The following is a 26,032-nucleotide window of genomic DNA, read 5'->3' on the forward strand; positions in this document are numbered from 1 at the left end:
CTATGTGAGCTTCCGTTTCTTCATTATGGGAGATAATAATATCTACTCCTATGGGATTGTTCTGAAACTCAAACGTTCCCGTCAAGTGTGCGGCTACTCTTTAGTAAGTTCCTCCAGCATCCCCTAAATTCCTAGCTGGTTAAAAGGAGCCCCGCCCCCACCCCATGAGACTCGCTCCAATGCCACAGGTCCCGCCCTCAGCCTTAAAGGTCAAGCTGGACTCGAACGGGTCGGGGACGGTAGTCTGGTCCCCTGAGGTCCCCCAGAGGTCCCTGAGTAAGGGTCTCTGGCACCCAGATCACACGCGCCCCTCGAGGCCCTGTCAAGGACACTCACCAGCTATCGCCCAGGTTACTAAGGAAAGACTCGTGCGACGGCGGCGACCGCAGCTGCGCGGACGTCGTGACGTCACGAAGCCAGGAGGCGGCGCAGGCGTAACGCGTCACGGGCGGCCTGGCAGCTGGCGGCATTGAGGCGGACGCGTCTAGAGGTCCGTCTGACCGCGGCGTCGGGACCTGGTTTCCGGGCATGAGCTGAGAGCACCACGCCGAGGCCACGAGGTGAGTTCGGCCGCGACATGTCCCTGCACCTCAGCGATGGGCCCGCTAAGAGGTCTTACAGGAGGCCGCCCTCGCAGGACTGCATCTCAGGCCCCGCCCCGGATTGTCCTGTCGCTGGCCCGGAAATAACAATCCGAGTAATGACCCTTCGCCTGTAGGAATTCGCAGCCAGAAATCGGGAAGCCAGGGTTCCAGGCATGACCCCACCGCTTGCTGTTAGGATCAGGTGTCTCTTCTTCTCTGGATTGCACTTTCCCCAGATGACTATTTCTGGCTTCCAGAGTTATTGCAGCTCAGCTGGAAAGACAAATGTAACCGCGTTTTGTGAACTCTGGTAGTCTAAAGGATTGTTGCTATTGCAAACGCAAAGCATTTTGATAGTCCCATGACGTCTTGATCTTTTATTACCCTTTACCTTTCCTCAAAAAGCCATATTCTGAGCTGTCACCAAAATTGTCTTCTTTAAGACTCACAACGACCTCGTGAGACGACAAATTGTACCCGTTCTAGGAAGGAGAAAGAAACTAAGTCTCCGAGTGGAGAAGCGGCTTGCTACATTTAGTAAATATTAAGCACCAACCGTGAGACAGGCAGTGTACTTAAGTGCTAGAAATAGAACCGTGATCAAGATTGGCAAGGTCCTGTCCTGTGGGAGCTTACGTTCTAGTGAAGGAAATAGAAGAGGAAACATTAAGTAATACATTGAATTAGCATTTAGTAGGAGGAAAAAGATGGAAAAGTGGCTATGATATAGAATAACAAGGAACTCTGTTTAGGAAAGCTTTTCTATCGAGAGGATGCTTAAAGAAAGGTCATGTGACTTGCTAAAGGCGCAGTTACTAGGTGCAAAAGTCAGGATTTGAACCCAGACCCGCATAGCCTGCACTCTTACCAGTAAAACACGGTATCTTTTCGTGGTAATAAATATTAATAGCTATTGGTATTATTGCTGATTTTAGACAAGAGAAAATCAGAATGTCCTATCTTTCAAGTCCCAGATGTCATCTCCTTTAGAGAGGCCTTCCCTCCCCTCAATCTATAGTCGTCGAGTCCCTGTCACATCACCCTGCTTAATTGTGTTTGTAGCATGTATCACTAATTATATCTTCTTTATTTATTTTGCTTTTGTTTTGTCCTGCTCCCCTTCCAAATACAAGCATCCAGAGGATAGGGACCTTGCTTGTTCACTGCTCTGACTCCAGTAACTGGATAAGTCCTAGATAATAGAAGCAGTGAATTTATTTTTTGAATGAATGATTTGTTTAAAAAGTAGGGAGAAAGGAAAGCAGAGGGAAGACAAAAATGTGTCTCCCCTGGGATTAAATTTATGTCTGTTTCACCTTTCTCCCAGGAGATAAGAACAACAGCTGTGGCTTTTTCATTTGTCTATTTCAGTACATAGCCCAGAGTTTAACAGTTCCTAGTTGCTTGACTTACATTGCTGAACAGATTAAAGATGTGAATGGGAAAGGAAGAAAAATAACCTCATGTGCAGGGTATTCAATAAACAATTACCTAGGGACTGCTGTGCTAGACTTTACAGGGTGTGCTGAGATGATTAAGAGGTAATGGCAGTTGTTGTGACTGCCTCCATGGTTCCTGTAGTGCTGACCTCTGAGGTACTTCTGGGTATAGGATATGTGTTCTCTAGCAGGGACTTCTGAACTCTGACACAGCCTGCTGTCCTCCCAGCCCCTAAAGCTTTATTTCACATCTGTCGTCTCATTTTTGGTCCTCGAAGCCTTAAGTTATAAACAGGGCAAAATTTATTAAAGATGGGTAAACTGAAGCTCAGAAAGAAGTAACTTCCAGTGGAAATGCCACAGTTTGTGCTGGGCATGGTGGCTCACACCTGTAATCCCAGCACTTTGAGAGGCCGACGTGGATGGATCACTTCGGGTCAGGAGTTGGAGACCAGCCTGGCCAACATAGTGAAACCCTGCCTCTACAAGAAAATACAAAAATTAGCCAGGCTTAGTGGCATGCACCTGTAATCCCAGCTACTCGGGAGGCTGAGGCATGAGAATTGCTTGAACCCGGGAAGTGGAAGTTGTAGTGAGCCGAGATCGTGCCACTGCCCGTGAGTCTGGGCAACAGAGCGAGAGTCTGTCTCAAAAAAAAAAAAAAAAGAAAGAAATGCCACAATTTGAAACAATGTCTTCTGACACCAAGGTTTCTGCTCTTTCTACTGCTGTCTCCATCATAATCCTCTTTTCTCCTTGGCTGTGAGATGAGACATTTCAGGAACTAAGACTAGTAATAATTTAAGCTAACATTAATTGAATGCTTCCTAGGTGCCATGCACGGTTCTAAATGCTCTAGGTGTATTAACTCAGTGAATCTGCACTGTAATTTCATGAGGCATTATCCCCATTTTACAGATGAGGGAACTGAGGCCAACAGCTGTTAAGTAACTTGCACAGGGCTACACAGCTAGCAAATGGTGGAACTTGAATAACTAAGGAGGAAATTAGTCTCTTCTTCTTGGTCTGTCCCAAAAGAGTAAGCATGATAATAGCTAGTATTTATTGATTACTTACTGTTGTTAGATACAGTATTTAGTGATTTTTTTTACTATCTTTAATCTTCACAACAACTCTATAAAATAAGCACTATTATCTCTCTAGATAATGAGGAAACTGAGGCTTAGAAAGTTCAGGTAATTCATCAAGTCATACAACCTGCTTTCAAACCCAGTTCTGTCTACGCACAGATTTCTTATATTGCCTCTTCTCTTTGCTATATTGCCTCTTCCATGAGGAAAAGGGATGGAGTGCTGCTCTTCCCTACCCATCCCTTTTAATGCCATTAAGACTCTTCCTGGTGGTTTCCAAGGCTTATTTTGGGTGACAGTTGTTGAACTGAAGTATCATGTAGTAATAGAGACTTTGGCCTCCTGCCCAGTCAGCCTCTGGCTTCAGAGGAGGAAAACTTTAGTTTCTCCACACAGAACCACGCCCCTTTCACCTTAAATGGCAGCTTGTGTGCTCTGGCTGCCAGAGCAGTTGTCCCAAGGGAACTGGTTCTGGGGCCCTGGTTGTGGAATCACTGAGGCCTTTGAAGGACTGCCCAGAGGGCATGCCCTCCTTGAATAAATGTTTGTTGAGTTGAATTTGAAGTCTTGTGTTCACACATTGTTACTCCCCTCCTGCCTGAATGTTCACATTTCCTTTAGTATTTCATAGACATTGATGGAAGCAGAAACCAAAACTCTTCCCCTGGAGAATGCATCCATCCTTTCAGAGGGCTCTCTGCAGGAAGGACACCGATTATGGATTGGCAACCTGGACCCCAAAATTACCGAGTAAGTCTAAGTTACCTTAGTTTTTTACCTACAATATTGGGATGTTTTGTGGTGATGATGTCAAGAAGAATTTTCAAGGGGTGTGGGATATACTTTGACCCTTTTACTTACATCGTGTCTTCGGAGAGATAAGATGTTGTTAGCCTGTTATCTTGTCACTTTTTTTTACATTTGGACTCTGCTACTGCAAGGACACAGACTTGGGTATCCTTTAATCCATATACCTGTTTTTTCCTATCTGCCAAAGACGTTCTCCCATTTCCAACTATCCTGGTACCTAGTAGCTCTAGGGAATTATTCTCTAGAATCAGCCTTGGGAATACATTTGTACCCAGAATAAAGGAATAAGCAGAAGTCTCAGTACCTTTGCAAACAGGCAGAGGAGACCACTTGACTGTAATTCATATTAAGAAGCCATAGAACTATAGAAGGTCAGAGTTGTAAGGAACCTTAGAAATCATGTCCCTTTGGTTTTCATTCATTCATTAAATGATTTGAGTGCCAAGTGCCATGCTAAGCAGTTTTCAGACTTCTTAAATCTGAAGAACCCTGTCTTAAAGTAAAAGTAATAATCAGAGCTGTATATAAAATAAGAGCTCAGAGTTGCTCTGACTAAAAGGGAGAAGAGATGGAACCAAAATCTTTTGTCAACTACTACCCTTTCTTTGGCCATCCCTGTATAGGCTCTGTAGAACTTCTAGGGCTCCATAGAGCACACCTGACAACCTCTGATGGGACCCAGCTTTTTTATCCTACATAGAGGAAACCAAGTCCCGAAAGACAGAAGTACCTTGCCTGAGTTCACGAAATTGATTGAATTGCCCTGACTCCCTGCTCTTTTACATCACAGCCATTAAGATGAAAAGGAATTTCTTAGCTGAGAAAATTGAGAGGTTTTTCCCTTCTGCCAGTTGTTTGATAGGGGGAGGGTGATGGTTGGTGGCAGAGTACAATGAGTGGATTGGCCTGTATGAGGTCAATGCTGAAAGCCAGATTTTTTGTTTGTTTGTTTGTTTTTGTTTTTAAGACAGTCTTGCTCTGTTGCCCAGGCTGGAGTGTAGTTGCACAATCTTGGCTCACTGCAACCTCCACCTCCTGGGCTTAAGCGATTCTCATGCCTCAGCCTCCCGAGTAGTTGGGACTACAGGCATGCGCCACCATGCTGGCTGATTTTTGTGTTTTTAGTAGAAATGGGGTTTCACCATGTTGACCAGGCTGATCTCAAACTCCTTACCTCAAATGATCCACCCACCTTGGCCTCCCAAAGTGCTGGGATTACAGACTTAAGCCACCATGCCAGGCAGAAAGCAAGTTTTGAGCATATCATCAGTCCTAGAAGTTACTCCCTTTAGAATAGTGTTAAAGACAAGGGGAGGCCGGGCACAGTGGCTCACGCCTATAATCCCAGCACTTTGGGAGGACGAGGCAGGCGAATCACTTGAGGTCAGGAGTTTGAGACCAGCCTGGCCAACATGGTGAAACCCCGTCTCTACTAAAAATGAAAAAATTAGCCAGGCATGGTGGTGCATGCCTGTAGTCCCAGCTACTTGGGAGGCTGAGGCGCGAAAATTGCTTGAACCTGGGAGGCGGAGGTTGCAGTGCACGGAGATTGTGCCACTGCACTCCAGCCTGGGCGAAAGGTGAAGGGAGGAGATGAGGAAACCTGCTTCTTTGAGTGTGAGATGAGACAAGGTATATATGAGAGTTAAGATTAGGAAAGAGAAGAAAAGGATATAACCTTATAAATCAGGATTATAACAAAAAGTTCCTTAAACCTGCTCAAGCTCATATCAGCCAAATGTAAATATATTCAGTTCCCTTAGAAATTATGACAGTATTTAAGATGTGTTGCCCACATATTATGTTATCTTGGTCACAGGGACCCTAGAGTGGATTGCATTTATTTCAGTTCTCTTTTATGGTTCATGGCTTTTGAGGGTGAGTATATGAATCTGTCCAACCTCTCAATTAATGTCTCTTCATCAAAGAAATTTTTTCCATCATCCAAAACCCAGGCTATGAGGGGATGCTCATAGTGGTTTCCATTCCCACCTCTGCCTGTCTAAATGGAAATCTAAAGTATGGAAACAACGTTGGTTGTGTTGGCTGCACTTCTCTGTAATGAGACTTTTGTTCTAATTGTGTCCTGCTGCTTGACGGGAAGGTTCAAATGGGCATTTGCCACCTCAGTTTATGTCATAAGTTGGAGTGTGTGGATTTTTTTTTCAATTAGAACATTGGCAGGAACATTGAATCAGAACTTTCCCACTGATATCTCTGCTCTTTTTACGTCAGGCCAGAGGTAGACATCAAGTAATAAACTGTAGATCAGAGCATGCTGGCTGGAAGTGCTGGGCTTTCCCTGTGGCTGGCTTCTCCACTTCTGTATCACAAAAGACCATTTTTATTATTTTTTTCTATACATTCTTTTTTCTTCTTCTTCTTCTTTTTTTTTTTTTTTTTTTTGACAGCTCTGTCACCCAGGCTTGAGTACAGTGGCACAATCATAGCTCATGGCAACCTGGAACTCCTGGGTAGCTGGGACTACAGGTGCTCGCCACCATGCCTGGCTAGTTTGTTTTTTGTTTTTGTTTTGTAGAGACAGGGGTCTCAGTATGTTTCCTAGGCTGTTGTCAAACTCCTGGGCTCAAGCAGTCCTCCTGTCTCAGCCTCCCAAAGTGTTGGGATTACAGGCGTGAGCCACTATGCCTGGCCATCCTATGGATTCTTTACTTTAAAACATTTTATCTGTCAAACAGACTGGTTTATTAAATTGTAATAAATTTATGCTTAAAGATATAACTACCACTGAGCACGGTGGTTCACACCTGTAATCCCAGCACTTTGGGAGGCCGAGGCGGGTGAATCACAAGGTTAGGAAATCGAGACCATCCTAGCCAATGTGGTGAAACCCCATTTCTACTAAAAATACAAAAATTATCCAGGCGTGGTGTTGGTTGCCTGTAGTCCTAACTACTCAGGAGGCTGAGGCAGGAGAATCACTTGAACCCGGAGGGCAGAGGTTGCAGTGAGCCGAGATCACACCACTGCACTCCAGCCTTGGCAACAGAGCAAGAATCTGTCTCAAAAAGAAAGAAAAAGAAAGAAAGAAAGAAAGGAAGGAAGGAAGGAAGGAAGGAAGGAAGGAAGGAAGGAAGGAAGGAAGGAGAAAGAAGAAAGAAAGAAAGAACGAACTACCAATCATAGCTTATGGTTAACATGAAATGTTAATATTACCTCATTTAATTTACTTAATTAAAAGGAACCTGACATTTTAGTAAAGTAAATCTTATCTTGTAGAAATAGATGATTTCCTTCCATGTTTTTGAAATACAAAAACTTCTGGATCTTGTTCCTCTGAGGGCATGTAATGGTGAGCCTGGATGAACTATAAAATGCAGTAATTCCCAAACATTGAAGGATTACATAATGTAACTTATGTGAATATATGGTACCTGTCTTGTGGTGCAATCTCAAAAAGTATTGCTTGAATCCAAATCTCTAAACTTCTAATGACTCTTAACAGAAATTTGCAGAGCATCCTCCAGCTTTCCTGTTTAAACCTACCTTCTATCCACAAATTGCTGCTAGTTCCTACCACTTCCCCATTCAACAGACCCTTCTTACCTCTCTCTTTCCTATATGTGTCCCTACTCTCCACCTGATCTCTTTTATAAACTGATTTGAATACATCTCCCATTCAAATATTCTTTTACCGCTTGTTAGAAGACATTATAAACTTACTGTTATGAATGAATATGTAAAACAATGACAATTTTTTTAAATAACCACCTTTCCACCTGGTTTTTTAGTCTATTCTGTGATGATTTCTAGTCATTCTATGTGTGTGCCTGTTGGTTATTAATCTGAGTCCTGCTCAAGTTACACTAGGATGTCTATCAGTCTCCTCCCAACAGAATATGCGTTTATGACTGTCTAGCACTTTAATATTACTCGTCTTGTTTGTTTATGTTCACTCTGTGGTTGTAATACTGACCATTGGCTGGGCGCAGTGGGGTTCAACGCCTGTAATCCCAGCACTTTGGGAGGCAGAGGCGGGCAGATCACGAGGTCAGGAGATCGAGACCATCCTGGCTAACACAGTGAAACCCTGTCTCAACTAAAAAAGAAATACAAAAAATTAGCTGGGCATGGTGGTGGGTGCCTGTGGTCCCAGCTACTCAGGAGGCTGAGGCAGGAGAATGGCGTGAACCCGGGAGGCGGATGGTGGCTGTAGTCCCAGCTACTCGGGAGGCTGAGGCAGGAGAATGGCGTGAACCTGGGAGGCGGAGCTTGCAGTGAGCCGAGATCGCGCCGCTGCACTCCAGCCTGGGCGACAGAGCAAGACCCTGTCTCAACAACAGCAAAAAAATACTGACCATTTTAGGGCTATGTTAGATGCCAGAAATATTTATATGACTAAATACATCTTGGAGATTAGGATTTGAGGGAGTGATGATGCATTCTTGTTTATGGAGTTAGCAGATTCCAAACTTATGTTCTTTCCACTATATTCTGATTCCTGTCAACTATATTATATGTAATAATTTCTTACCTACAGAATGAGAATGTTCAGCTAAATGATCTGAGCATTACTTCTAGCTCTAGACTGCATGAGTCTGTCTTACATAACCCCTTAAAACTTTGTGAGGGAAGTGGAACAGATATTATTTTCCCTATTATATAGGAAATGAAGAGTGAAGTGAGTTGGCTTAGTATACTGAAGTAATGATAATTTCCACCACCTAATTTAGTGTTTTTTTGCACAAATATTCTAATTTTTGAACAGTCACAACCAAAAGTATCCTATTTTAAATCTTAAAATGTAAGGTTTTCTTTTTCTTGGTTGTGAGACCCAATCTAACTGTAAGCATAAGCAATACCTCTGAATATCATTATAAGTGCCATCCACAAAGAAGCTGAAAAACTTAATGACCTCAGACATTATCTATTTTCTACACTGTGGTTTTCTTTCTAAAAGGGATAATACCGACTTTCTTTTACAAGTATTAGATGTGCTGTGTAAAATGCCAAAGTTGTAGCTGCTGTATTATGCATATAGAAGTATGAAAGAGAACAAAGCCCATGGAAACGCTAATAGAAGGAGGAATCTGAGTGGAGGGAAAATCGTAAATAAAGGCCTATAAGTACTAATAAGAAAGATTGTTATGTGTTAAGTAGAAAATGAGGAAGATCTTTCTGACTTAAGCAAAGTTTGAATACTGGATGGGAATGAAAATAGTGGCTGCATAGATAGAATACTCTCAGGTTAAGACAGGGTCTTTAAAATTCATTCAGACAAGCCTGAATTTCATGAAAAAGAGACTCATTGTGGGTGTTTAGCAGGAGGCTGACATCATGAAAGTGATGTGGGTTTGGTTTTTGTTGTTGTTGTTGTTGTTGTTTTCTTTTTGAGACAGAGTCTCACTCTGTTGCCCAGGCTGGGGTGCGGTGGCTCAATCTCAGCTCACTGCAACCTCCACCTCCCAGCCTCAAGCAATCCTCCCACCTCAGCCTCCCAAGCTCAGGCAATCGTCCCACCTCAGCCTCCCGAGTAGCTGGGAGTACAGGCGTGTGCCACCACACTCAGCTAATTTTTTTGTAGAGATGAGGTCTCACTATATTGCCCAGGCTAGACAATGATGTGTTAGTAGAGAAATTTTACATCGATATGTAGGATGAAGGGCAGAAATTGAAGATGAAGATTAGCTGAGAGAGATCACCATGAACCAGTCAGGCCATCGATTATCACCTAGATAGAGACAGTGAACTTGGAGACTGATGAGTGAGTCTGAGAGATGAGGAAAGTGATTGAAATGGAGTGGAAGGTTGAGGTGATCCTGAGGTTTCTTGCCTGAGGAATATAAAAAGATCTTGTTCCCCCTAACCAGAGGGATAGCTGGAAGGATCATCAGTTTGTGGCAGGGAGGAATTCAGTTTGGGGTGTGTTAAGCAAACTTAAAAGCAGTGGAGAGCCATCCAGGTGGAAATGTCCTCCTGATACAGACTTTCAGGGGTAAACTAGGTAAGCTGGAATGCGAGGGAAAATAAATGCATGAGCATGCAAGAACAGTGTGTTCACCCCCGAAGAAACCTGTTTCTCTCTCAGTCCATTCCTTATGTCTCCTCATTGTCCATACTTCTTTTTATGTCTTGGTTTACATGAAACAGCCTTCACTGTTTGGTTACTTAAATTGGAAACACAATAAGACCATATAATAATGTACTTATCATAAAACATAAACACCCATCTCATAGTAATTTCTATATCCATTTATAAAGAAAATTTTCTCTACAACAAATTGTGCATCAAAAATAATATTAAATGTCATTTCATGGGCTTCCAATTGCCTACAACCCGAAATTAAAATTCCCTCAGCCTACGACATCCTTCACAACCTGTCCTCTGCCTACCTTTCAGCCCCATCTTACTGGCTACCCCCACTCTACTCCAATGGATCAGACCCTTTTTCACCTTTGTCTTTAGTACTCACTCACACTGACACAACCCAGTCAGATATCACTCCTTTCACAAAGCTCTCCTTAACCACCACCTTCCCTGCACCATTGGTCTTCATTCTGTGTGCTCGTATTCATCCCTCTGTGTACAAGCATCCCATTGATTTGTAATTGTTTGATTACATCTCTCTCTGTCTTAACTAGAATGTGAGGTTCTTGAAGGCAGGAACCTAGTTTTATTCATCTGCATAGCCCATAAGCCTGCTTGGCTCTAGACACATTGTAGGTATCTATTTTAACATTTGTATAGATTAATTATTTCTGTGCCATTAGGCAGAAAAGCTGTCTTAAAGACCAATTACAGAAAACACTGATTAAGTTGCAGATATATGTGTGGGGCTGGTGTGCTAATTTTCCAGCTCCTGAAGGCTGCGGGGCGCACATTTCATTAAGTGAAGCAAGCCTCTGCTGAGTAGTGTGCTCTCCCACACTTCAGCAGCAGATAAAAGTGCTTGCAGATGTGAAAGCAAGATCCTTCAGGCTTTTTTCACTATCAGAGCCTGCAGTCCCCATCTCCAGGAAGCAAAATAGTAAACATTTCATTCCTTTTGTTTCGGTGTTCCGATAATTTTAAGAAATTATCAAACAAGAAAAGAAATCCTGGAGAAGTTGAAAGACACAAACCTAAGCAGATGTTCCTGGAATCTTAAGGTCACACTTCTTGGGCAGAATGTGTTTGTTAGCTTTACAAAGAGTAATCTTTTGTTGGTGTGTGGTTTTTTTTTTTTTTCTGAGTAAATTAAAATTCATTTCTTAGGAAATGCCAATCGTGTTACCTTCCTGCTTCTAAGCAGAGTGGAGCTAATGAAAAGATGACCAGCCCACAGTAGCCTTAGATTGTCTTTTTTGTTTTTTTTGTGTGTGTGTGTTTTTGTGTTTTTTTTTTTTTTTTTTTTTTTTGAGACGGAGTCTTGCTCTGTCGCCCAGGCTGGAGTGCAGTGGTGCAATCTCGGTTCACTGCAACCTCTGCCTCCCGGATTCAAGTGATTCTCTTGCCTCAGCCTCCTGAGTAGCTGGGACTATAGGCATGCGCCACCATGCCTGGCTAATTTTTTTGTATTTTTAGTAGAGACAGGGTTTCACCATGTTAGTCAGGCTGGTCTCGAAGTCCTGACCTCAGGCAATCCACCCACCTCGGCCTCCCAAAGTGCTGAGATTACAGGCATGAGCCACTGCGCCTGGCCTAGATTTTTTTTTTTTTTTTTTTTTAAGAATAGGTTTGACTCCCCATTCTGTGGCAACTGGCATGGTGTTAAGATTTGAATAGGCTTAGTAATTTGAAGATACAGCTGTGAATTAAAGACCCTGGGGGAGACTCTTCTCGCCCATCTTTGTGTGTGAGAGACTCACCCTTGCTGTAAGCCTGTTCAAAAAGTCAAGTAAAACCACACATTTGCACTTAAGGTGTCTTCCTTTCCCCTGAAGTCACTTCCTACATTCTCTCTAGTGGTTGAGGTGTCCTGATGGGAGTTGGGAAGTTAGAAAGTAGGGGATCATGGTGGTTTTACCTTTCAAAATAGACAAGATTAATATCCACAATATGCCTTGGGATCCTTGCATTTGTCCCAGTACTAAACCTGTATTATGTCTTTCTTGTTCCACTGTGTCAGATACTCGATCCAGGATATTGGACTTGCTTGTTAATGTGCATTAGTATCAAATTTAGTATAGTGTATGGTCCATTTCATATCTTTCTGCCTCCCAAAGGAGATTCTTGCTCAAGAATAAAATTTTGATGAGTTTCTCTTAGAAAACAATGTGAATATAAATGTGGCTATAACGACAACTTTACTGACTCCCTGTGGGGTAGAATTCCCAGTAATAACAGATTTAGCATGTGGGCCGATACCTTTTTAGTATCACAGGGACAGCATTGTTTAGAGAAAGCCTTGACTCCATTTGAATAGCACGGAGGATGCCAGGAGGAAGGCCAAAGGGAAAGGAAACGGGAGAGCTGTTGGTTTGTCTCACCCCCACATCAGATGACAGGAAGTCGGAATTGAGATTGGCCACAGCAACCTGTTAAGGCCACATCTGTTTGAATAACTTAAAAGCTCTGTAGAAACCAAGTAAGTTTTGGAGTAAGGAATTTAATAGAGGATGAGGGGCAGAGTAGTGGTAAGCAATAGCTTGGAGTGAACATCCTGCCAGGAATAAATTTCTCCTTTGACCATCTGTATTCTTTACTTGACCATACCCTAGAGTATAAACTGTTTTAAGGCAACTGAGGTTGGTTAGTTACCCATAGCTGGGTGATTTATAGGACTGGCCAGGTTCCCCTGCCCTTTGTGAAACCGGCCTCAGTCACATAGTTGTTCCACATTGTCCTAATGTTCAGTCACATCAGTCATTGAAACTCTCAAGTGCTATGGAAGTATCACTAGCTGTGGTTTGATTAATGGCAGAGTTTCTCACAAGTGCAATTTGGGTCTAAGAATTAACTACAAAATCTAATAGGAAGATCTTCCAGGACTGTTTTTTTGTTTGTTTGTTTGTTTGTTTGCTTGCATGAATGCATATATGTTTGTTACTTTGTTTATTTTTGAGATAGGTTAGGCTTTGTCTTTTGGAGGATGGGTGTGTGTTTCTGATGGAGTTATAGTTATTCACAAATGCCATTTCATTGCCAAGGAATTAAAAATAAATAAATCAACACTATTTTTGAGCTTTTCTCCAAAAGAAAAACAAATAGTGCTTGTAGGCCAGACAGCTGTTTGTAAGGTGTGGTTTTTTTGTTTGGTATTTTTGTGTTGGACAGATGCATAGCCATGACAATTCTAGTTCCCATACGAAATAGAGAAAAACAACTCTGTTTGCCAAATAAACTAACATAGCACTTTAGAGGAAGGCATGGGGCTGGGGCGAGAGATTTCATCCCTGGGGTAAATTATCTCCTGCTTTTATCTCACACTTCAGGCTGAGTGGCCAACAGAATTCCCAGAGCATACTCATGGACTCTTATTTCTCCACAGATACCACCTCCTCAAGCTCCTCCAGAAGTTTGGCAAGGTAAAGCAGTTTGACTTCCTCTTCCACAAGTCAGGTGCTTTGGAGGGACAGCCTCGAGGCTACTGTTTTGTTAACTTTGAAACTAAGCAGGTAATTAAGCTTTCTCCCCATTTTATAATATTTATCAAGCTCTATCATAATTATTTGTGCATGTCTCTTGCCTACTAGAATAGCAGTTCCCTGTAGGCAGGAGCCATGTCTGATTCATCTGTGTGCCTTACACTGAGTCCTATAAGAGATCCTCAATAAACAAATGAATTAGTGGCTTTCACAATTCACTGTCCCTTGGCCAAAGTTTAAGGCAACTGACTCACCTACATTTTTGACCAAATGCACTGGGATGCCCACATGGAGCACATGTACATCCCCCTCCCTATTCTCTTTTGTTTGTTGCTTTACTGGCTGGCCAACTGACAAAGCCTTCTTTTCTTTCAGTAGTTTTGTCCTGTGGTACAGAAACCTATCTGTGATGAGACACCCACAAAGACTCTTTTATTATTTCTTCTCAAGGTCTCAGAACAAATGCATATAAATTTTAATGTATGTAGAAGAGCGCATTCACCTTCAACCATGATATATACATGGATCTCCTTGTATTAAAATTTAGTCCTTGAAGTGGAAGTGCATTGATAAAGAAATTGAATTTGATTGTTACTAAATGTAGAGATGCCGCATAGTACTTATAAATTTATTCATCATATGTAAGAACATTGCATAGTTAACGTTATATTAATAATTTAGGCCTGGCTCATACCTGTAATCACAGCTACCCCAGAGGCTGAGATGGGGAGATTGTTTGAGACCAGCCTGGGCAACATAGTGAGACCCTGTCTCTAAAAAAAAATTTTTAAATTATGTGTGATGGTGCACCTATAGTCCTAGCTACCTGGGAGGCTGAGGCAAGAGGATCACTTGAGCCCAGGAATTCAAGGCTGCAGCAAGCTATGATCACACCACTATACTCCATCCAGCCTGGGCGACAAAGCAAGACTCCATCTCATCATCATCATCATCATCATCATCATCATCATAATAATAATTTGTATGAGTGTTTTTTATTATAAAATTAATGTGTGAATATTATAGATGAAAATATAGATAACTGAGAAAGAAAATGTAAATCACTTGGCCTAATACCCAGAAATAATCACTGTTAACACTTAGTCATATATCTTTCCAGTCTTTTTGTTTCTTCACATTCACACACACATAAACACGTTACAGTGTTGTAACACACAAATGGAATCATATTATCATGTTTATCATTCAAAGTATACTAAAATTTTTCTACCATTTAATCACATCCGGGTAACATTCTGTATCTTGATATTGTGGTTTCACTGGTGTTTGTATGTACGTGTGTGGAGGGGAGTAAAATCATTAATCTGTATTTGAGATTTGGGCATTTTATTGTATGTGACTTAGACTGCATTTAAAAACTAATCATTTTTGATGACTACGTAATGTGAATATATCATATTTGACTAGTCCCCAATTGTTAGCTATTTGGGTTGTTTCACTGGTATTTGGGTTGATTCACTAGTATAAATATCACAAGAGTGAGTATTTTTACAGCTCTAATTATGTATATCTGCCACATTTGTGGAGATGGAATGGCATCATCAAAGTCCATGCATAGTTTTTCTTAATAAAACTGCCAGATTGTCTTCAAGAAATGATATATCAGTATGTTCTGAGATTGTATGGTAGTGTCATTTCTCCTTGCCAGTGCTGGGTATTTTTTATTTCCTCTAATTTTTGTACATATGATAGCCAATAAATAATACATTGTTACTCTAATTGTTCAAGTATTTTGAGGGAAGTGAAATAATGCAATATAGAATTAGCATTCTTTTTTTTTTTTTTTTTTTTTTTTTGAAATAAGGTCTTGCTCTGTTACCCAGGCTGGAGTGCAGTGACACAATCATGACCCACTGCACCCTTGACCTCTGGGTTCAAGTGATCCTCCCACCTCAGCCTCTGCAGTAGCTGGGACTACAGGCACATGCCAGCATGCCTGGCTAATTTTTGCATGTTTTGTAGAGACGGCATTTCACCATGTTGCCCAGGCTGGCCTCAAAACTCCTGGGCTCAAGCCAACTGCCCTTCTCTGCCTCCCAGAGTGCTGGGATTCCAGGTGTGAGCCACCACACCTGGTCAGCATTTTTAAATATTTTATTCTTTCTTAATGATAAAATGAAGTGTGGTGAGAATTCTTTTTTTTTTTGAGACAGGGTCTCTCTTTGTCATCCAGGCTGGAGTATAGTGGCACGATCACAGCTTAGTGCAGCCTCAACTTCCTGGATTCAAGTAGTTCTCCCACCTCAGCCTCCCAAGTAGCTGGGACCACAGGCACACACCACTACCCCAGCTAATTTTTGTATTTTTTGTAGAAGCGGGGGTTCGCCATGTTGTCAGGCTGATCAAACTCCTGGGCTCAAGCAACCTGCCTGCTTCGGCCTCCCAAAGTGCTGAAATTACAGGCGTGAGCCACCATGCCCGGCCTGGGAATTGTTGCAGACAACTAAAATCAGTGATCAGGTTTGGCATAGATGTTGGTTTAAAAACACTGGGTTAGAATACAAAGCCTAGTTTATATTTCTGTCTTTTATTTATTAACTTTGAGCAAGTCTCCTAACCTCTTTTGGCCTCAATTTTCCGTCTAAGAATGGAGATTAAAAATACATATCCTTCTTACCTTATGGGAAGTTGGGAGAATAGATGAAAGTATAAAAAAAAGTAGACATTTAATAATATTTTTAAATATATGAACTTTGAAATAATGTGTACAGGTAGGAAATTATTTTAAAAAACATTTAAAAATAAGATGCCCCTGCTGGCAGCTTATTACTGCTCCTACTTTGGAACTAATAGAGTGCTCTATGAGTTCTCATTCACCAAATGAAACTTAAAAGAATAAAATGTTTCTTACCTGTCACTCTAGCTTTATGTGCTGTAGTGGGGCAAGGATGATTAGTGAATATCCAATGCCTACTATACAGTGAGAACTCAGTAAATATTTGTTAAATGTCGTACTGGTAGGTTCTGGAGGAACAAGAGAATCACCAGTAAAACCAGACTGGAATGCCAACTGGCTTCTATAGCCTCTCCCGCTCCCTGGGACATCCTATTCCTCCTCTGTTCCTTAAGGGCTTCTTCACCCTCACTAAACATGGGTTACACTTGGCCGAATGCCTCATGGATGCAAATGGGGCAAAGAAGGTTTGGCAGGATGGAAAGTACAGCCAGGTTTCCTGGGAATGACCTAGAGTGACTGTTAGCCAGCTTCAGGAATTCCTTTCAACCTTATTACTCCTCTGTCTGATGGGGAAAGGGTCAAGGAACTTTCGGTTCTGAAAACCAGGTGCATAGATTGACTCACACAGATACCTTGCTAACGGTCTCTTTGACTCACTCCTGCTTTTTCCGGCCTAGTTTCCTTGACTCCCATGCCCTTTAAAGCAATTATTCCTCACTATGAATCCAGGGAGTATGCCCTAGTCCAGGATATGGTTCCAGGGCCCTTGCGGGGAGTATAGTTTCTTGACATAGGAGGTGCTACCCTACCTAACGGAAGTGCATATATGGCTATCACCTAATAGGAACAGCACTGTTACTAACATATGTTAAGTGCATATCATATACTTCATGCTTTACATTCTTTAAGTCCTCACAACCACTGAGGAATAAGTATCCATATTATCTATTAAAAATTATACATTATTTATCTATATTTTACAGTTGACAAAGCTAGAGACACTTAAGTGACCTGCCAGATATCATACTGCCAGCAAATGACAGACCAGGATTTGAATTTTTGTCTGACTTTAAAAAATTCACGCCCTTAGCCAGGCGCAGTAGCTCACGCCTGTAATCCCAGCACTTTGGGAAGCCGAGGGGGCGGATCATTAAGTCAGGAGATTGAGACAGTCCTGGCCAACATGGTGAAACCCTGTGTCTGCTAAAAAATACAAAAAAATTAGCCAGGCGTGGTGGTTCATGCCTGTAGTCCCAGCTATTCGGGAGGCTGAGGCAGGGGAAGCGCTTGAACCTGGGAGGCGGAGATTGCAGTGAGCCGGTATTGCACCACTGCACTCCAGAGCCTGGCGACAGAGCAAGACTCCATCTCAAAAAAAAAAAAAACAAAAAAAAAACCATGCCCTTTTTAAAATTCTGCCTTGTAAAATTGTAAACCCTTGCCAGTTATTTACCAAAAACAATTTGTTAGAAACTCAGCCATCAAAGCTAGTGAAGCCCTGTGAGAATACATATAGCTAGTTAAGCACTTCAGTTTTTAACTAACATTTGTCCCTTTCCTGGACAGGAAGCAGAACAAGCCATCCAGTGTCTCAATGGCAAGTTGGCCCTGTCCAAGAAGCTGGTGGTGCGATGGGCACATGCTCAAGTAAAGGTACGTCTGAGAGGCTAGAAAGACAGCAAGCCTCATCCTAAACAAGCCTTCTGAAAGATGGTTGTCCACTTACCCATTTATGTCCCAATCTCTTCACACCTGAAACAGCCATACTTCAGTCTCCTACTTGTATCTACCATGTGTGTTGCCAGATTTTTCTTTTGAAAACATCTCAGGAGGGATTAAGTTCCTTGGTTATTTCTCTCCACATGCCCACTGATCCTGGTTTTGATTTTCTCATGTGGCTAATGTGTACGCTCAGACCTCTGTCATTTCTTCGGGTGGAGGGTTCTTTGGAGGAAAATATATATTTATTTTTAAAATCAGTTGCTCTAGGCATTATTAGACTCTTCCCAGCCTTTGACTCTGTGGAGATTTGAATTTGTTTATTCTAAACTCTTGAGAAATGGGTAGTTTCTGTGAGTGCTTAAAGCACTGGCATCTCCTTACTCCAGAAATCTTGGGAGTTACTAGGGTGTGGGTTCGTGGGACTTTGCAGTGTCTGTATTGTGTCTAAGTCCTGAGAAGTAGCAGGCTGCCCTGTTCATTCTGTAATTAGTCTCCTGGGAGAATGCACTAGAAAAGCTTCAGCCACTAAAAAAAACAAAACAAATGGCATTCTGTTCCAGCTGGCACAGAGGTGGTAAAGTGTGTTGACTGGAGCGTTCCCAAGAGTTGATCTGCCTCCTTCTGCAGTGGGGACTCGAAAAACCTGCCTGCACAAAGATGTGTGACAGTTTTGGAGCTGAAATCTTTAGCTCTAAGCATGGTTTTTGATCAGAGGCTCTCTACCCCACTCCCCAACAAACTTCCCAGTAAAGAGTCACAGAGACTAAACAAGACATTTAAGCTCAATGTCCAAGCTGAAAAACTAAGTTCAGATACTTTAGATCCTTCTGAGTATTTCAGGTAATCACAGAGCCTTTTCAATTTCTAGGACACATTGCCTTAAAAATAGAAACAACAAGGAGAATTACCAAATGCTTTTTTACTCAAGGGAAAATCAAGTCTCATTTACCAAACTCGTTTTCTCGTTCTGCATCTCATTGAAAAGGCACGCAAGAGAAATCATCCTCCATTCCTGTCTTTCATTTGAAAATCTCTGTGCCTCACGGTTCTCTTCTCCTGTAAATCTTTTTTGACCAGAGGCTCTTGATTGCTCTTCAATATTATATTTGCTTTTTACAAGAAGTATGTAATTATCTGGCTAGGCATGGTGGCTCATGCCTGTAATCCCAGCACTTTGGGAGGCTGAGGCAGGAGGATCGCTTCAGCCCAGGAGTTCAAGACCAGCCTGTGCAACATAGTAAGACCCTGTCTTTATTTTTTCTAATAAAATTTTAAAAGAATAAAAAAGTATGTAATTATCTGGCATCAAATTAAACTACTACTTTACTGTAGAATGTTTTCTGTATCAACAACTGAAAGCTGTTACAACTTTTATTCTTCACTCAGGCCTGTTAAGAGTTGAATATTATGCTTGGTTGGTACTTTGCAAAATTTAAAGGTTTTTTGTTTTTTGAGATAGGGTCTGGCTGTGTCACCCAGGCTGGAGTGCAGTGGCAAGATCTTGGCTCACTGCAACCTCTGCCTCCCAGGCTCAAGCAATCCTCTTACCTCAGCCTCCTAAGTAGTTGGGACTACAGGCATGTGCCAGCATGCCCGGGTAATTTTTGTTTTTTGTTTTTTGTTTTTTAAATAGAGACAGGGTTTTTGCCATGTTTCCCAGCCTAGTCTCAAACTCCTGAGCTCAAGCAATCTGCCCACCTTGGCCTCCCAAAGTGCTGGGATTACAGGCGTGAGCCACCGCGCCTGGCCAGTTTAAAGTATTTTTAATACAATAAATATTGTAAGAGGTGATATGTGACAGTTAAGAATATAAGAAGGCCACCCTCCTGTGTGTTTGTACCATCTGAGATATTGAAAGTTGACATTTTTTTCCTACCAAATAAGGAGGAACTGATGGCTGGATGGAAGCTTCTTTTTCTAAACTTACAGCTTTTAGGCCAAAACCATGTGAAGTTTTTCATTAATTCTAAGTGTAAAGTGGTCCTAAAATTGTCTAGAAGTAAGCTGATGATATACTGATGGTATTAGTTTCTGAACCCATCCACTACAGTAAAGGGCTGGTTTCTGCCCATGTGAAGTAATTTCTCTATTTCTCATTTTCAGAGATATGATCATAACAAGAATGATAAGATTCTTCCAATCAGTCTCGAGCCATCCTCAAGCACTGAGCCTACTCAGTCTAATCTAAGGTAAGATGATGTACTATAGAAAGACACAGTAATTCAGGAGCTTCAGCCATTTCATTATTCCATGTCTTCGTTCATAAAATAGTGAGTCTTCAGACTCTTAGAATTTATTAACTTGACGAGAGAGATGTTCAGTTAGTCTCCAGAATGTATACATTTCCTCTCCTTCCATCCACCTAAGGTCATATACTCCCCATTTACAAAATCATTCCCTCGAAAAAGACTGGGTGTAGCTACTACACACCAACCCTTGTGCTTGGCACTAAAATTACAAAGACAGGTCAGTCATTACCCTAAAAACAAGCATTTTAATAAGGCCTTGGGTCTCTTTGGCATTTGTCATTATATACTAATTTTTCCCCAATCTTAAGTTCCCTTATACAAAATTTTAGTTTGCAGATGTTTCATTCTATGTACCATTGCAACAGCCATAACAGTTTTGGTTCTAGTTTGTACAAATTGTTAGTTATTTGAAGTTTAAAACAGGAGAACTAAGGGTAGGGTAGAGGAAGGGGAAGTTAAGTGGATGGTTGAGCAGAAGTAGAAGGTGGGTTTTTTGTTTGTTTGTTTTTTGTTTTGTTTTGTTTTGCCTTGTAGCCTAGGGAGACATTTTAGCAATAACAATAACAATAGCCAGGATTTATTGAGCTTACGCTGAAGCAGGCACTGTGCTAAACACTTTATTTGCAGTATGTCATTTACTTATGGCTGAGATCACACAGATGGCAAATAACACTCAGGATTCAAAGCCAGGTCTATTAGACCTCAAAATTCAGTCTTGTAGTTACTACTTCAAAGAAGCCCCAGGCTGTAAATGCAGGACTAAAACCTGTTCCGGGGCAGGGGAAGAAAATATGTGAAGGAGCATCAGTGATACATAAGGATCAGAAACCAACAATTCTAAAGTCAGGAAAGTGATGCCTATTTGGGCGGAGTACCAAGCAGGGGAAATAAATGCCTTTCTTGTATATTATCTGCACCAAACAAAACAGATTTACAAGCATCTCATTAAACCCAAGGGAAGGTGTTCCTGAAATGTTTTCAGGAATGGTAAATTGGTAAATTTAAATTCATTTTATAGTTATTCATTTAAGTTTAATATGATTTTTTTTTATTTTGTGCTCTAGGGAATTAAGGGACTTCTGTAGAGTCACTGGGAGCATATATCCACTGTGTTATTTTCCTCATAAGATTTGAACCTCCTTGATCACAGATTGATTTCCATGAAGGTTTTCATAAATCTAACTAACTCCTATTTGAAAGAGATGACTGCATTTATGCTTGGTGGTCTTCATGTTACAATGAACATGTCTTTAGTTTCTTATGATTTGTATATGCCACTTGTTTACAAGATAGCCTAGGGTTTTCCATCTATTTTTTTATCCAGAGGACCTCAGCTTACATCTCTCTATTAACATCTATGCCTAATGAGAGAAGGTTGCTTCCCTGTGACTTATACAAAATCAGTGACCGGCTGTGGCATTAATGGAAGAGGGGCCAGAATGCATCTCGGTAATATATCAGTGTTCTTTTTCTTGTAACTTAGTTTTTAAATTTCTCGCCCATGTATACCTTTCGAGGATCTCCAAAAGCCCATGTATATACTCCTTCCAAGTTTCTCTCACTGGCCATAGACCATTAACAGCATCAAGAATGGAAAATGAAGGTAGCCATAGGCCAAAAAATACCTACTCCCTGAGTGCTCTGCATTCTGATCCAGGGATAGCAATGATCTCAATCAAAAGCAAATTCCTCACAACTTCTCTAAGATCTCCTCTCCCTTCCTGTACAATATAGGACTATTCAGCTCTTAACTTGATGGAGAAGAAAAAATGAGGGCTTTGGTGATGAGCTGAATCCTCACTGCAGTTTGTTAACTGTGTGAACCTTGATCATATCACCACCTCTGCATTTGTTTCTATATCTATAAAACATGCATGATAACCCATGTAGAGCCATTGCAAGGATTAAAAACATTATAAGTAGGTCGAGTGCAGTGGCTCATGCCTGTAATCCCAGCATTTAGGGAGGCTGAGGCAGGAGGATTACTTGAAGCCAGGAGTTCAGGACCAGCCTGGACAACATAGTGAGACTCCATCTCTACAAAAAAAGTTAAAAAAATCAGATGGGGCTGGGCGCGGTAGCTCACACCTGTAATCCCAGCACTTTGGGAGGTCGAGGCGGACGGATCACGAGGTCAAGAGATCGAGACCATTCTGGCCAAAATGGTGAAACCCTGTCTCTACTAAAAGTACAAAAATTAGCTGGGCGTGGTGGCGCTTGCTACCTGTAATCCCGGCTACTTGGGAGGCTGAGGCAAGAGAATTGCTTGAACCTGGGAGGCGGAGGTTGCAGTGAGCCGAAATCACACCACTGCACTCCAGCCTGATGACACAGCGAGACTCCATCTCAAAACAAAAACAAAAACAAATTCAGATGGATGTGGTGGTGTGTGCCTGTAGCCCTACCTACTCAGGAGGCTGAGGCAGTAGGGTTGCTTGAGCTCAGGAGTTCAAGGTTTTAGTAAGCTATGATGGCACCACTGTACTACAGCCTTGGTGGCAGAACAAGACCCTGTCTAAAAAAAAAAAAAAAAAAAAAAAAAAAAAACAGTATAAGTAAAATGCACTGTGCCTGGCTCATTGTAAGCACTTTGTAAATGATAGTTTTTATTAACATGCATTCATCAGTAAAAAGAGATTGTATAGGATTTCCAGAATGGTTTTTTTCCATTTTTATTCAGTGATTCAGGTGAAACCTGGGCTTTTGAGTCAGTTTGTATTCAAATCTCTGCTCTATCGTTTACTTGCTGTGTAACATTGGGCAAATGAACCTTTCTGTGCCTCAGTTACATCATCTGCAAAATAAGGAATGTAACCTATCTTGTAATGTTGTTTTCAATTTTAAAAGAATTATTTTTAGTACCTACTCTCTGCCAAGCATTAAGGTGCTAACAGTGTCTGCGTCTGAGGATTAAATGTAGAAATATATGAAGTACTCCCAACAACGTCCGGGCTTATGTTAAAAACTTAATAGATGGCTCAGACTTGATCTGTTTCTTAGAATGAGAGAATTAGTTATTTCTGGCTTTTATATAAAATGTTTAAATGTTTGTAATTTAGTATCTTGTTGCTTCTCTAATATTCCCAAGAGGCTCAAGGAGAGGAACTATACAGGTATTTTCTGAATATACCTAGGCCCACTCTGATCCTCTGCTATTATTTTTCCAGTGTCACTGCAAAGATAAAAGCCATTGAAGCAAAACTGAAAATGATGGCGGAAAATCCTGATGCAGAGTATCCAGCAGCGCCTGTTTATTCCTACTTTAAGCCACCAGATAAAAAAAGGACTACTCCATATTCTAGAACAGCATGGAAATCTCGAAGATGATGGTTGTGAATTACTGTAGCAGCAAAAGCAAATTGGTCTCCACACCTAAAATCGTCTGCCTGTGTACTTTGTAGATGTGAATGGTACTATTCAACGGAGCACAATCACATGTTAGCATTTGGTAACATAATGTTTTTGGATGTTCTTATGGATGTTTCTTCCCTAAACTATGTATGGAATTGAGCATCATCCAGAATAAATAGCGTTGTATCCCAAATTGTGATTTGAACCCTGGGATGCTCTAATTGGCTGGTTGGTTTGGATTTGTAACTCCAGAAACATTCTATAGTGTGCCAGAGCAAAAGGCAAATACACAAAATATTATTTAAATCAGGAAACTAAATATATTAACATCTATTAAAAAATTGAGCATTTTTCTACGCTCATGTGTCTTTTACAACATAAAGAAAAAGTAAAAGGCAGGGAGGGAAGTGAGAGACAGATTTTAAATCATGTTCAGAACTGTTGTTCCAGAATTTACTACGGCAATCCCTCCAACTGGACTGAAAAAGAGAAAGTTCTTGGCAAAAAGGAGCTGATTCTTTGAACAAATGTTGTAGTAATCTGTTTAAGAATTATGCTTATTGTTTCAAAATCCCAACTAGGAAAACATGGTGTATATCTTAAAATTGTTCGTGTTGACAAAACTAGAATCAAATTTAACATTTTTATACCACAACACAAGTTCTATTTGGAAATTGAACTTTTATTCTATAGCAATCATTTTTTTCAAATCTAAATAACCTTGCCTTCTATAATAACAAATGTTGCTATTATCATGGGACTTTTAAAATTACATTTATTGCATGGGATTGTTTTTATAGCATGAGAATGTTCTGTTTGGAATTATATCATGGTCAGTCTAAATAGAAAAAGCAAAATTTATTTGAAAACCTAAACATTGCTATATTGGTCACTATCAAACATACAATTTTCTAATAATTGTGTAGCGGTCTAAGTGGAAGAGATTGCATTATCTTGTGCAGGACGAGGAGAGGACATGCAGTGGGCACAGAAAGTCAATGGAACAGACGCCACTGTGGCACCAAGACTGTAATGACTCTGTGTGGTAGGTGGTTTTAAAGGACTGCATGCCTTGGAAATGATTCTTCACTTGGAGAACATACTTGCCTCTAGATATGTTTGTCACTCTAAGCATCCTGAATGTAACAATAGAGAAAGATAAGTCAACCAACAGATTTGGGGATGTGTTTCTTCAGCACATTTTGGTCATTTTGATGCCAAGTTTGTCATACTGTTTAATTGGGCAGCACCTTTGCTCCTTTACCAGGTATGTATCACTTTGTTACTCCAGGTGCCATTCTTGGTGATGACAGAATGTTTATCACTATCGTTGTTAGCAAGAGGAAGCTTTCAAATATAGGAACTTAACATCTTCCCATGAGTATAAATGAATTTAAGACATTTGAATCAAAACTTCAGTAGAGGGAGGTTTTAGAATTCATAAAACTGGTTTAAGGAAATTCTTTTTACTTTTCCCAAGGTTAATCTTTTTAAATATCTCTAGACATCAAATACTTTCTGTATGTATTAGCTGTGTCTGTCTATGATGCAAGTAACTCTCCTCCTATTTGGGGGATAGTTCAGAGAGGTAGGAGCATTATCTCCCATTTTTCTGGTGACTTCTTGGAGTATAGAATTCACCATTTTATCCGTAAGTCTTCAAAGGATTATGGTGGACTAGAACTTACATAGTGCAAAATAGTCTTCTATTTTTAATAGGAACTTAGAAAAAACTTAGAATTATATATAGAGTTGTTTCCTTTAGAAACCAGAGCTATTTATTTGTATTTAAAGCACTGTTTATTATTTGTACTGATTCTTATTCCCTCTGTGTGAATAAATGTAAGACGGTGTCTGTGTGGTTATATCTTCTCTCGTTCACTTACTGGCATAGACTGCAGTTCTCTGACAGGCTTGTTTCCACTCAGGACTCTGGCCAGCATGTCCACGTGGGGTGCTGCTTCTAAGTGCCTTCTCTGCAGAGGGTTCTGGCTAGAGAGTCAAACTCAGAGGCAACTCTCTTTACCCTTTATGCCTGCCTACCTCTGTTGTTAGAGATGAGAATAGAGACCGGCTGTTTCCATTGCAAATGTCACTATTTGAAAAGAAGTTGTTAATGGAAATCTCTGCAAGTATCGTACTGTGTTTAGTCTCTCATAGTAGAGATTTCAAAAGAAGAAATGTATGTATCCTAAATATGCTGAAAGCAGTCTGATGAAAGGTTTTTAAATTTCAGGTGTTAACTTGGTCAACTCTTTGTTAGGAGGTTGTCTGTACTTTAAGTAAAATTATTCTTTGGTTTACTGGTTATTTTGGTTTGCTAAAATTACGTCACTTACAATTTTGATTTATATACAAGAGTGAAGAATTGAAGGAAATATTGAGGAGAGACGTATGAACTATTTTCTTCATCTCAATTCCTATTTTATCAAATGCAAAATGTAATCCTAACCAGTTAATTTTCTATAATTGGTATCTTAGTACTGGGGAGGAGTATCACATGAGGAAAGATTTTTCAAAGCATGTCAGCTGAGGCACAAGAATCGCTTGAACCCAGGAG

At 40.9% G+C, this 26,032-nt stretch overlaps 2 protein-coding genes across 8 annotated transcripts in view; one reads left to right on the forward strand and one right to left on the reverse strand.

Moving 5' to 3' along the window:
- The window catches only part of MRRF (mitochondrial ribosome recycling factor), a 58,834-nt gene extending 58,304 nt beyond the window's left edge, over positions 1–530 (reverse strand). For 3 of the 7 annotated variants that reach the window (XM_016961595.3, XM_063787529.1, XM_009457222.4), the window contains exon 1: positions 337–428. Coding sequence is in view for 2 of the 7 variants with exons in the window: in XM_063787527.1 (XP_063643597.1) it covers positions 337–530 (194 nt within the window). In the remaining 5 variants the exon portion in view is untranslated. The other 4 variants (XM_063787527.1, XM_520237.8, XM_054658402.1 and 1 more) reach the window with 3 other exon arrangements.
- On the forward strand, positions 408–25,337 carry RBM18 (RNA binding motif protein 18). Its single transcript, XM_520236.7, has 6 exons — positions 408–560; positions 3,736–3,864; positions 13,356–13,482; positions 17,717–17,803; positions 19,976–20,061; positions 23,289–25,337. The coding sequence occupies exons 2-6, from the start codon at positions 3,752–3,754 to the stop codon at positions 23,446–23,448; spliced, it is 573 nt and encodes a 190-aa protein (XP_520236.1). The 5' UTR covers positions 408–560; positions 3,736–3,751; the 3' UTR covers positions 23,449–25,337.
- Positions 25,338–26,032: the final 695 nt, after the last annotated feature.

This window comes from Pan troglodytes, chromosome 11 (genome assembly GCF_028858775.2).
Source record: "Pan troglodytes isolate AG18354 chromosome 11, NHGRI_mPanTro3-v2.0_pri, whole genome shotgun sequence".
Taxonomy (NCBI): domain Eukaryota; kingdom Metazoa; phylum Chordata; class Mammalia; order Primates; family Hominidae; genus Pan; species Pan troglodytes.

Excerpts from the sequence above, each read along its gene's own strand:
- RBM18 (XM_520236.7), top strand. The coding sequence starts at position 3,752 with ATGGAAGCAGAAACCAAAACTCTTCCCCTGGAGAATGCATCCATCCTT. Across the intron at positions 17,804-19,975 it reads GGGCACATGCTCAAGTAAAG|AGATATGATCATAACAAGAA; the intron begins GTACGTCTGAGA and ends TCTCATTTTCAG. Across the intron at positions 20,062-23,288 it reads CCTACTCAGTCTAATCTAAG|TGTCACTGCAAAGATAAAAG; the intron begins GTAAGATGATGT and ends TTATTTTTCCAG.